Genomic DNA, 12,990 nt, shown 5'->3' with positions numbered 1-12,990 from the left:
TGTTGATGATAAGAGAAAGCCTGATGAGGTCTTAAAATACTGTTACATCCTTGCTTCACACTCTCTTTGCATCCCCTCCCCCACCTCTCCAGCGGTATCACAGAAACCAGCTAGCTTTTTTCCACAGGGTCACAGACCCAGAACAGACGTGACAGTAGGTGGCACATACTTTGAACATCAGTAGTCAGTAGATTTTATACTCACTGTGGTATTGCTTTTCTTTAGTTCAAAAATGAATCTCAGCTAAGATTAGTTTTTGTAATTAGTCTGTTCCCTAAAACTCCCCACCATAAAGAGACCCCAACATCTGCTGCAGTCCTGCCTGACTTCCCAGCCACAGAGCCAGGCCCGTTAAAGAGTCACCTTCACAGGGACTCTGGCCAGCAGCAGCAGCAGCAGCATGTAAAAGTGAGAAGAGATGAACCAAGCGGTAGCATATGCTGTCAGTCCCAGCACTCCACTCGGGAGGCAGGGATACGCACATCTCTATGAGTTTGAGGCCAGCCTGGTCTACAGAGCAAGTTTCAGGACAGTCAAGGCTACACAGAGAAACCCTGTCTCAAAGATGTCCATATGGACTCCAACCCCCCACGTGCTGAATCCAAAACACACACCTGTAGATGTGCCTCTTGTCGCTTTCAGACTGATGGCCTGAAGTTCACAGAAAGGTTTATAATCATGAACATCCAGTCGTCAGTGTGTGACTTATGTTGATACTCTAAACCTGTGTCTTAGTTACTTTTCTAATGATGTGAAGACGACTTAACCAAATCAGAGAGTGAATCTATGAGGTGTGGAGCATGATGGTGCTGAAACAATGGCTGAGAGCTAACTCTGGTCCACAAGCAGGAGGGAGAGAGAGTGCACTAACTAGGATGACATGGGCTTTTGAAATCTCAAAGCCCTCCCCAACTGGCACACCTTCAACAAAGCCACACTTTTTTTTGTTGGTCGTGGTGGTGGTTTGGGGGTTTTTTGAGACAGGGTTTCTCTGTGTAGCCTTAGCTGTCCTAGACTCAGACCAGGCTGGCCTCGAACTCACAGAGATCAGCCTGCCTCTGCCTCCCAAGTGCTGGGATCAAAGATGTGCACCACCACGCCAGGCTTAAGGCCACACCCCTTAATCCTTCCCAAATAGTTCATTATATCAGGTTGGGGCCAAGCATTCCAGTACTTGAGCCTCTGCCGGCATTCTCATTCAAACCCCTACAACCTTCCAGAAGATGGTGGAAGAAACTGATGCTCATCCCCTGGAATACTATACAGCAATGAAGGTGAACAGAGCTACTCAGTCATGTTAACCTGTAGCTTGTGACCGGCATGGACACTCCCCATGCAAACAAGAAGGCTGTTGTCTTGGTAGATATGGTACAGCTAAGGAAGGATGCCCTTCTCCAGGACAGGCCCTGACCTCAGCAGAGTTGACTGCAGCCGCTCATTTGTCCCCTTGAGAAGATCCTCTGGGACTTGTTGTCTCAGAACATAAGCTTGGGCAGCTGAGTATGGCTCTAGATGTCCATCTAAACTTGACATTTCCAAAGCTGTGGGTCATTCTTGTCCCTCCCATCCCTGTGGGTGCGGTGCAGAAATCTGCCTTACGGCTGCTGGCATTTGAAATGGATTTTAGTATAGAAATCCCATCATAAAATGGGGTGGGTAGGTTGCAGTTGTTACTGATAGGCCGTATTTAACAGTTCACTGAGGAAAGCATTCTGTGCTCCTAACATGTAGAGCAGAGCTCTCATGGAGCTCAGGATGGTCACTTTTGCAAGGCAGCCAGTGTGCTTGCTGGTCAGGAGAGTGGCGGGATGCATGGACCTCAGAGGCCAAGCTGTACCTCCAGCTAAGCGCCATCTGGGTGCAAGCAAGGTCCTCCTGGGTTTGGCTGTAGAGTGAGCAGTCTGCAGCCTGCCTCCCTCCTAACATGCCAAGAAGTGGAACCACAGCATGAGTGAAGATGCAGAGGCACTCCGCCCAGTGAGGAGCACAGCTGGATGCTCGCAGGATCCTCCTTCAGAAAAGCAACCACTGTGACACAAAGCAGATGTGGCCACAGCACTCTAACATCGATTCCTATTCAATAAAATAACATTTTCTCTTTCTCAGAGTGCTTAGCAAACACACACACATACACACACACACACACACACACACACACACACACACACACACACACACACACACACACACACACACACACACACCAGGCAGCAATCTGACAGTACTAGCTACAGTTTGTAGCCTCTTGCTCTAATATACGGTTACTCACTCTCCAAAGCTAAGTGTAGCCTGACACAGTAGGCACAGGTAGATGCCAGCCCTCAGAAGTCAGAGGCCAGGCTGAGCTCCAGAGCAAGACCCTGCCTCAGAAAACCAGGGCCAGGAGCTAGAGAGATGGCTCAACGGCTGCTCTTCCAGAGGATCCAAATGGTGGCTCACAATTACCTGTAACTCTGGTCCCAGAGAATCTGACCCTCTGGCCTCCTTGGGCATTGCAGACACGGTGAAGAGATATGTGTGTAGGCAAAACACCTGTACACATACCATTTTTTAATATAAGAGTTCAGATCAAAGCTAGAGAGGTGCTGTGGCTAGTAGCACTTGCAGCTGCTGCACACAGTTGCCTTTAGATGCGCATATGCTTTTTAAAAAAGAATTTTGTAAGTACAGCAGCTGAAACAACTGCCCATTTATTTTTACTTTTTTTTTTTTTCAGTAGATTCTGACATTCAGAATGACAAAATGTTACAGCGCTCAGAGCCATAGTGATAGCGGGAGGGAGTGGGGCTCTTGGGGCTACCTCTCTCTCTCTCTCTCTCTGGAAGCCTCTGGACTGTCCTTAGCTGCTGCCAGGCTGGGTGGCACCGGCCGGCTGGTGCAGAGAACCCTTCCTCAAGCAGAAGCGCTGAGACTTGCCCTCTCCATCTTCCTGGCAGGTGCCAAACAGAAGGGCCCAGAGACTGAATGACCACCATGAATGTAGACGCCCTCACAGAGAACTTGAACAAAGTCTCGGGGTCACGTTTTGCCTCCTGAACACTGGCTGCAATAGAAGAGAGAAAAGAAAATGGCTAAGAATGTATATCAGGGTTTAGCGATGGGTATTTTTCCAGTGATTTGTAAGCATAGGAAAAGATTTTATGTGCTTGAAGATTCAGGCTTGCGTTCAGACTGTCCTCAGACCCTTCTGAGGGATTTCCAATGCTGTATGTCATTAAAGTGCACTGTGTCCTGAAATTAGTACTACTTTTCATTTCAAAGAAGTCACTGGGATGGAACAGGTGACAGTGAGTGAGTGAACGGCACGTCCAGATCACGGTGCCTTATGTCCAAACACGCAATATGTCACCGCCGCTGCCGCACGCCCCAAAGTGCTGCTGAAGAGACACCAGGCCCGAGTGTGAACATCTTCAAACCTTCACCCAGTCTCTTTCTCTTCTCTCGATTTGTTGAAAAGCTGTAATTTGAATACAGGCAACTGAAAACTTTCAAATGATGCTTCTAAGTGCTGCGTGTCCTGTTCTGGCCACTGTGTCAGCGAGGCTGGCTTGGCAACTGCGTTTTAATTTATTTTTACTCTCATGCAGGTTTTTTTACACATCCTTTGATGAGTGGACTTCACCGTACCTACAAATAAAGCCTTGGTTGTTCTCTTAAGTGGAAATGCCCTGACTTTAGTTTGGATCTGGAAGGGCTGTGCCTTCCAAAAAAACAGCCACTGTAGGGTTTTTCAGATGTTTATGGAAATGGGCCGTGGTCACAGGAAGTGCCAGAAGATGTCTTTTTTTTTTTTTAATTGTGTGTTGAAATGTAAACTCATGATGTATATGTGACCGCTGACAAGACGCTTGTAACTTTTATTGTGACACATAAAACAGTATTGTCATGCAATTGAGGGGAAACAGTGTTCCCTGTGTCAGTGCTCTGAAAATGTTGACACTGTGTGTGTGTGTGTGTGTGTGTGTGTGTGTGTGTGTGTGTGTGCGCGCGCGCGCGCTTGCGCAGAGTCTGGGGTTTTGTTTTTGGGTTTTTGTTTTGGGTTGTTTTTTTTTTTTTCAGATTGAAAATTAAAATAAATCCTATCTACCAGTTTGCTAAAGTTCTTTAAAATAACACATTTGGGCATGTGCAAATTAGATCCTACATGGAGTTTCCCACCTAAATTTCTTCTACCTAAGAAAAGCACATGTGTTCTCATCTCTCTTTTACCTGTCACCAGAAAAGGACTTTAAAAGGTTTAATTTGTGAACTCCATTATTTAGTGGGGAAAAGGCATCATTTTTGCTTTTCGAGATGGTGTCTCTGTGTAGCCATGGCTGTCTTGGAGCTCAGCAGAGCAGGCGGGCCGTGAGCTGGAGGTCCCGCTTGCCTCTGCCCCCCAACTGCCAAGATTAAAGACATGCAGCACCACCCCCAGCTTACAAACGAACATTTTACATTAAGAATCGTCACACAAGGAACTGGAGAGGCGGCGTGGGTTAAGAGCACTGACTCTTGTAGAGGACCTGGGTTCAGTTCCCCACACACGTGTGGTGGCTCACAACCATTTGTGACTCCAGCTCCTAGGGATCCAACATCCTCTTCTGGCCTCTGGGCCCCGAATGCCTGAAGTACACATACATGTAGACAAAACACTCATAAAATAAAAATAAAGCTCTTTCTAAAAGAAACTTGTCACATAAGCCAGGGGTGGCAGCGCACTCCTGCCAGTGCAGCACTCAGGAGGTAAAGGCCACACCCACACCCACCCCTGCACTAAACCATGGCCAGCCTGGCCTGCATAACAAAGCCCAGGGCTCAAAAAGAATTGTCACATTACTTTTGTCTCTGTGTGTATGCTAAGGTATCAGTTTATTTCTAGTTGGACAAATAAATGAAGAGCAGACACACAGCCCTCTTTGAAACAACGGTGGCTCAGAGGAACACTTGGAAAAAATAACGGAAAAAAACCTCACCACCACCACCACCAAGCTGCAGAACTCACCTAGTTCACTCATTGGTGTCTGGCCCTGGGCATCTGAAAGGCACCATCCCGTCTCACTTTTTCTGATGCTCTATCACAGGGAAGACAGTAACCCACATTTGTCCCAACTTGCCACCGGCAAGAATTCACCTGACCCCTCAAGCCCAGCCATGTGTCACCCCAGGTTCAGGGCTTCCCCACTACTGCCTCACTCATCCTGGATGCCAAGACCCACCCCTAGGGGAGGAAGTCCACACAGGCATCCAGCCCGCCTCGTACCCAGGAAGTCTGCTCTGGGATGACATGTAAGTAAACTCGATTCCTCTGGGATAAACGCTGTTTCCTAACATGCACGCATGTCCAGCTCCCCCATGGGCTGGGTCATAGGTTGTTTGCTGGGAGTTTCCACCTAAACCTCCAGGCTTCTGATTGCTTTAATGCCAGACTGTGTCGCCACCCTTGAGGTTGGCTCCTTCCTCTATCCACCCCCCCCCATCCCCCCCAACCTTTGCTAGTCGGCAACACAGAACCAATGGCTACTTCTTCACAAGAGTGGGCCCCCTTTTCACTCTGATTAGGAATTACCCCAACAGCTGCTTTTTATTTATTTTTTTTATTCAGATTACAACTCAATTGTTATGCCATCACTTGTATCCTCCTGTTCCTTCCTCCCTCCCTCTTTCACCCTATTCCCCTCCCCTAAGTCTATGACCAAGGGGACCTCCTGCCCCACAATATGGTCATAGGCTATCAAGTCTCATCTTGGTAGCTTGCGTATTCTTTCTTTGATTGCTATCAGGCCTCCCCTCCAAGGGGAGGTGGTCAAATATGGGGTACCAGAGTTCTTGTCAGAGTCAATCCTCACTCTCCACGTAACTGTGGAGAATGTCCTGTGCATTGGCTAGATCAGAGTAGGGGTTTGATGTTTACTAGTATTGTCCTTGGTTAGTATAATAGTTTGAACAGACCCTCCTGGGCCCTGATCCACCTGTTACGATGTTCCTCTTGTAGGTTTCTAGGACCCTCTGGATCCTTCTATTTCCCCTTCTCCTGTATTTCTCTTACCTAGAGTCCTCACATCTATCCCAATCTCCTGGTAAGAGAAGATTTTCATGGGACATGCCTTTTGGGCTAGTGAGTATAAGTGAGTATGTACCCTGTGAGTCTTTCTGCTTCTGGGTTAATTCACTCAGTATGATCATTTCTAGTCCCATCCATTTCTAGTCCACAAATTTCAGGATTTTCTTGTTTTTAATGGCTGAGTAGTATTCCATAGTGTAAATGTACCACAGTTTCTTTATCCATTCTTCAACTGAGGGACATTTAAGCTGTTTCCAAGTTCTGGCTATTGTGAAGAAGTCTGCTATGAACATGGTAGAGCATATGTCCTTCCAATGGGAAGATCTTTTCCCAGTCTGTAAGCTGTCGCTTTTTTCTGTTGACAGTGTCCTTTGCTTTATAGAAGCTTTTCAGTTTCATGAGGTCCCGTTTATTAATTGTTGACCTTAGCGCCTGGGCTGTTCATGTTCTGTTCATGAAGTTGTCTCCATAAGGAAACTGTGATACATTTACACTATGGAATACTACTCAGCTATTTAAAAACAAAACAAAAAGGAAATCTTGAAATTTGCAGGTAAATGGGTGGATCATCCTGAGTGAGTTAACCCAGACCCAGAAAAACACACATAGTATATACTCAGTTATAATTGGATACTACCCTACCATGGATGGCCTCTGAGAGTCTTCACTCAGCAGGGGGTTGGGACAGATACTGGGACCTGCTATTGGGACTCCAGGTGAGAGTGGTATGGAAGAATGGGGAGATAGAAGGACCCAGAGGGTCCCCACAAGAAGACCATCAAGACTGGTGGATCTGGACCCATGGGGAACTGCACAAACTGCTGTACCAACCAAGGACAATGCATGCAGTAAACCTAGATCTCCTATTCAGATCTAGCCAATGGACAGCACATTCTCCATAGTTGTGTGGAGAGCGGAACTGCCTCTGACATGAACTCTGGCCTCCCCTATTTGACCATTTTCCTTGGTGGGGAGGCCTGGTGGCACTCAGAGGAAGGGAAAATAGGCTATCCAGAAGAGACCTAATAGGCTGTGATCATATGGTGGGGGAGGAGGTCCCCTTCTGTCACAGGTCTAGGAGAGGGGAATAGAGTGAAAGAGGGAGGAAGGAGGGGACAGGAAGATACAAGTGAGGGGATAACAATCAGGCGTAATCTGAATAAATTATTTAAAAATAAAAATGAAAAAATAGAACTACAGAATGAAATTTTAAAAAAAAACTAAAACAGTATAAGGCTGAGGAATGGTACCTTCTAGCCTCAGACCTCTTGGCTAGCTAATAGACCTGAGTCTTACCCAGTGGGAATTTCTCTTCTGTTGTTTGAGACGGGCTTTTAGGGTAGCCCAGGAACCCCTGACCCCTGTCTCTAACTCAAATGCTGGGATAAGAGGCATGAACCACGACACCCAGTCACACAGGGCTGGGGGCTGAACCCAAGGCACATTCTGTGTGTGCTAGGTGGGTACTCGGCAGCACAGCATGCAGCCCTTTTGATTTTGGTTTGGTTTGGTTTTTGTTTGCCGGTCAGGGAGCCAAGCCCAAGGCTTCACACATAACTAGGCAGCCTTTCTACCACCAAGCTACACCCCGTCTCTGCGTGAAGTCAGTCTTTGCATGCCATCTTTATTGTATAGCATGTTAATGCTTTTGGTTGAGTTCATACAGTCCTGTCCTAAATGGCTCCCACAAATACTCTGCTACACTCTGACTTACCTGGAAACACTGACCTGATTGAGAAACTGGGTCTTTGTAGAAGAATCAGGTTAAGATGAGGTCATTAGGGTGGCACTAATCCAACAGGACTGATGTCCTTGTTGTAAGAGGGAAATCTGGACACTGACACACAGGGAGAAAGCCGTGTGATGACGTCAGCAGAGAACAGAGTGACGCCACCAATGTGCCAAGAAAAGTCACAGATCCTAGCAGTGCCAGAAACTCGGAAGACAGACGCCCCCGCCCTGACCCGAGAGTCTGGCAGATACTGGGTTCAGACTGCGGCCTCTGGGCTGAGACTGTTCTGTTGCTGGAAGTCGCCCAGTTTGTGGTGCAACTTTACAGCAACCAACGAAGCTGATACAGAGGCCTCCCCAGCACCATAGTTAGCTGCTTTTCTGCAGCCCAGAGTTGCCAAGCATGCTCACCTTTTCGGGAGGAGGGGTCATTAAATAAAATCAGAACCCCAAGTTTTTTGTTGCTTGTTTTTCGAGACAGGGTTTCTCTCTGTGTGTAGGCCTGGCTGTCCTACAACTAGCTCTGTAAACGAGGCTGGCCTAAAACTCGGAGATCTTCCCACCTCTGCTTTCTGAGTGCTGTGTGTGTGATCTTTGGTTTTGTTTTTGTTTTCTGGGTTTTTGAGACAGGGTTTCTCTGTGTAGCCTTGGCTGTCCTAGTGTCGCGAGCAGAGAGTTTACACTCAGAATCCGGAACAAAAGAGTCAGGCCAAGAGCAAGTGGTACGATTTAGCAAGAGAGGTTTATTAGCAATACAAAGGCAACTACAGCAAAAGGCAGCGGCTAAGGCTCCAAGGCCAAGCCACCAATACCATTTCATTACATTCTTAAAACTATCTTAATTCTAATAGGAGTAGCATTTAGCATCTTATAATATCAGTGTTCTGGGGGGCTTATGCCATTAGGGTATACGACCTGATATCGCGAAGTTCTGTCGAACAGGTTCGCTGCTGCGACTTGAATCGGTTCTCGGGTTGTTATCTGACAGCATGTCTGTCTGCTCCGTCCTGGGGGGAGCGCCCCTTTGGCTGGCAGCATTTTAGGTAATCATGGTGACAGCGAGAGAGAGAGCTAGAGAGCTAGCGAGCGAAGAGAGCGAAGAGCGAAGAGCGAAGAGAAGAGCTAAGAGAGCTGGCTGCTTCTTCTCAGGGTTTTTATACTTACTTTAACCTTACCCTCTCTAATTCACACATCTAGCTTTCTGCGGCACTCTTATCACCAACTTGCAGTCCTGGCTGCTCCTAGGTCAGAACTTACTACTAAGGTTTTATCTATCACTCACACATCTGGTCAGACGTCAGCTTTTTGGGCTGTCAGCTATTTTCTACGCTGGGCCTTGAAACAAGCCCTGACATGTAGCTGCTTCCTACACTGGGCTTTGAAACAAGCCCTGACATGTTTATTACATTCCACCCCCTGACACCTGAAATGATGTCAACATGAAAGGTGTCATCCTGGTTAAGCCATCAATTGTTGGGTATTGATGGTTAAACAGTTGCCTCGCAGGGCTGGGGTTTACAAAGTCATAATGGCGCAAACTTCTAGTAATTAAAGTAAATGGTTTCTTTAACTTAGCTTTCATATGCAAACGTTTTAAAATTCTATATCTTCTATTCATTTCATATCATGTTTTAAAAGCTGCAAATTCTAATAACATTTCATCCATCATTGGTGCTATCAGGGTTCTAATTGCCCATGATTGTAAGCTATTTGGGATATCATTGATTTGGTCAAAATGCCTGTGGTAGAAGTGTGAGATGAAAATGCGGGGTCCATTGCGCTGTAATGGGTCACACCGTCTTCCACTGGGTCCTTTTCTGAAGTTTGGCATATTTTCTTCTATTTCTGCATGATAAAGCACATTTTGCAAGAATAATGACAACAATAGCAATGCCTGCTACCATTACCATTTCTTTAAACCATTCCCATCATCCATATAGTGGGGAACATATCCTATTTTCCTGCTTTGTTTGTCTAGCTGCTAATTACTTCTGCGTGTTGCGCTGATTTTCCAGTTCCTTGGTCAGTTATGACCTTACCATCTTCTGGCCTATAGGCTGCAGCTTTCCACTTCACTATATTGTTAGTAGTTGTTGATGATCCATCCGTAAACCATGCATTAGGTATATTCTTGCTGAACTCCTTAGTGCCCCACAGACCAATGGTCTGATCTGGGCCAGGTTCAGCGCCCTTAGGTATAAGACTGGGTGGTATCAACCAGGTTGGGTTTTCTGTATTCCCTGATCTCAGAACTTCTTCTGAGGCTTGGGATATACGACCCTGGGTTGATACTTTATTGTGTCTGAAAAAGTCTGACAGGTACCACTTCCAGTGAAGTACTTTGCCTTCCATGGGTTGTCCTGCCCAGGCTTCTCCTGGTGTTTTAATCCAGTCTATAATGGGCATTTCTGTTCGGATCACAGTTGGGTTATTCTTTATTAGTGAGTGGGCAGTTCTGCATGCCTCATATGTAGCCCAGATGGTCCTCTCAAATAGAGAGTATTTATTTTCTGACCATGGGAACTTTTTGCAGTAAAAGCCAATTGGTGTTAATCTACTTCCTTTTGCAAAGATATTCCAATGCCATATCCCTTTGTATACAATACTTCTATTATTACTGTATCTTCCTTATTAATATAGCCAAGGGATTGATACTGTCTGATTAGGTCAATCATGGTTCTGACCGCCTGTTCCTGTGCTTCTGACCATTCAAAGTCTTGAGCTTTTTTGATAATTTTGTAAAGAGGCTGCAGTAGGAGTTGCTGATAAGGAATGTGTTGGCGCCAGTAGCCAAACAGTCCTATCAGGTGCTGCACCTGCTGCTTATTTCTAGGCTGTTCCAGAGTATCTAGTTTACTAATAACTTCTTCTGGTATTTTAGGTCCTTCTGTGGACCAATGTACTCCTAGAAATTTTACTTGTTTGCTAGGTCCTTGAACCTTGGTTTGATTAATAGTTCATCCTTTATCTCTTAAATGTTGTATTAAATTTTTTACTGTGTCCTGAATTTTGTCTTTGTCCTGTCCATAAATCATCAAATCATCAATATAAGATACTAACTCCACCCCCTGACTATCAAAGTCCTCCAGGGTTTTCATTAGGGTGGTGTGGGCTATAATTGGACTGTTTAAATAGCCTTGAGGCAGTCTGAGAAATTTATATTGCTTTGACTGCCAGGTAAAAGTTGTTATTTCTTGTGATGCTGGATGCAATGGTATTCCAAAGAACATATCTGAGAGATCTATAGTTGCCATCCACTTTGGTGCTGCTTGTCTTATTCTTAAAAATATATCCTCAATGTCAGGTAAGGTTCCTGGCATTTTAGGACTTAATTCATTAATTTTTCTATAATCTACTGTAAATCTCCATTTGTCATTTGGCTTTAATACTGGCCAAACGGGTGAATTATAATTAAAGCTTTGGGTAGGTGTCACTATACCTTCTTTAAGCAGTTCCCTTAAGGTGTTTGTAATGTCCTCTATTCCCCCTTTTATAGGATATTGTGGGGTGAAGGAGGGCTTAATTTCTGGTAACCTTACGGGTTCTATTTTTACTTCTGCTAAATTAGTGAAAAAATTTTTAATATTTTTGATTTGCAAAAATTTTGGAAAAAGCATCTTAATATGATCTATTCCTAAAACACTTGAGGGTGCAGTAAAGCTTGCCATATCTAACTCATATTTTTTACCAAATAAGTCTACTGTTACCTTGATAACTGGTACTGTTTTAGTTGAATTTACTCCTTGTACCTGTATATTTTTAAATCCTTTGTTTTGGTTTGGGTGACAGTTTATAATACTAATTTGACTTCCTGTATCTAGTAGCCACCTTACTGGTTGTAATTTCCCATTTATATCTATTGGGAAGTTAACAAATGGTTTGGAGTCTAGGTCCTGCCATTCTGGTTCCGTTGCCATTGTCTGACTTGTGCTTGTGGGTGAGGAGCCCTGTGGCCCCCATTGCCTAAAAAAAGGTCTTGTCCTCAGGAAAGGTCTTATCACTGCTCTCTAGGTTTGACTTTCGCTTGGAAAGATATCACTCGTTCTTGTTCTAATTCTCTGAAGCCTTTAAAGAAGTTAATAGCTTTTGCCACTGTTTGGCAGCCCTGAATGCTTCCTATCAAGCTCATTTTCAGATGTTGTGGAGCTCCTTTAACTATAATTCGCTTGAAGGATGGCAAAAATGGTGCTGCCTGGGGTGTGTTAGCCTCATTATATATGAACCATAGAATACCCAGTTTTCTGCAAATGTTAATTGCTTCTGCATAAGTTGTCCATCTACCTGCTGTTTCAAATTGTGTTAGATCTAGGGTGGGGAAAGCTAAGCGCCAGGCTGCAGTTATCCAATCCAGGAGTGGGTGTGTGTCACCTTTAGCGGTGTCCAACACATGTTCCAATGCTTCATAGATAGACGGGTTTTCTATGATTCCCCTACTTTGTCCCATCTCCTGTTCTGTTAGAATGATTGTGTCAGCCCCTTTTTCCCACAATCTGACCATGTATTGTGCATTTTTCTGACCATTTTGGGCATATTCCCGTCTTAAATCTGCCATCTCCTGTGGGGAGTATGGTCTGGACTCTTTGACCTCTGTTCCCGGGGTATAGTGGGGCTGTCTGCCATCGCTGAGGGGATTCAGACGACTGGCAATGTTCCTGATTGGAGTCCTTTTACTTGTGGTTACTACCGGGAAAGAGTATGAGGGTTCAGATGAACTGGCCAGGTTCTTCTTTTTCCTCACTATATTCATGGCTAGCCTTTTGCCCATAATTCGGTCCTTGTCTATATCCTGTATAGTTTTCACCAAAATTGCTGGTACTTCATTCTTAGGCGCCTGTTCACCAGCGGTTGCACTACTGATGGGTCAATAAGACCTATTCTTACATCAGTAGGTTTCATGCCAATTCTATTTTTAACTGCCTGGGCTGTTCCCAACCATTTCTGTTCCTCTGCAGTTTCTGGGGGCTTCCTGTGGCTGGATTTAGATGTAAACCTCTCATTTTCTTAATTAAAGACTTCATTTCTACAGCTTATTTGCCAACCAGTATAGCAGTTTAATCTCTCTTTTCCTAAGGTACCATTGAAGGTTACTTGTTTGAGTGCTCTTGATTAATTTTTCAAATTTTAGATGGGCCAATCTTTCAATTCGTTTACTGAAAAATTTCAGCATTTGTTTGAATTTTAGTTGCCTTATATTGAGTTTCTTTCCTCTGTGCCAT

General features: G+C 45.0%; 1 protein-coding gene and 1 long non-coding RNA gene across 11 annotated transcripts in view; one reads left to right on the top strand and one right to left on the bottom strand.

Annotated features, from left to right (window-relative positions):
- The window catches only part of PRKAG2 (protein kinase AMP-activated non-catalytic subunit gamma 2), a 355,936-nt gene extending 352,045 nt beyond the window's left edge, over positions 1-3,891 (top strand). For 9 of the 10 annotated variants that reach the window (XM_084787781.1, XM_084787778.1, XM_084787776.1 and 6 more), the window contains one exon: positions 3,588-3,891. In XM_084787781.1, coding sequence (XP_084643907.1) covers positions 3,588-3,637 — 50 coding nt within the window. In that variant the 3' untranslated portion in view covers positions 3,638-3,891. Of the gene's footprint in view, positions 1-2,936 lie in introns of all 10 variants that reach the window. The other variant, XM_084787777.1, reaches the window with a different exon arrangement.
- On the bottom strand, positions 987-2,930 carry LOC311600742. Its single transcript, XR_014780346.1, has 2 exons — positions 2,165-2,930; positions 987-2,110 (listed from the first exon to the last, which is right to left on the bottom strand). It is a non-coding gene; the product is annotated as an uncharacterized lncRNA (long non-coding RNA).
- Positions 3,892-12,990: the final 9,099 nt, after the last annotated feature.

This window comes from Acomys minous, assembly GCF_964271855.1.
Source record: "Acomys minous genome assembly, chromosome: 6".
Classification (NCBI taxonomy): domain Eukaryota; kingdom Metazoa; phylum Chordata; class Mammalia; order Rodentia; family Muridae; genus Acomys; species Acomys minous.
Note: the sequence above shows the minus strand (reverse complement) of the source record. Positions and strands in the feature narration are given on the sequence as shown.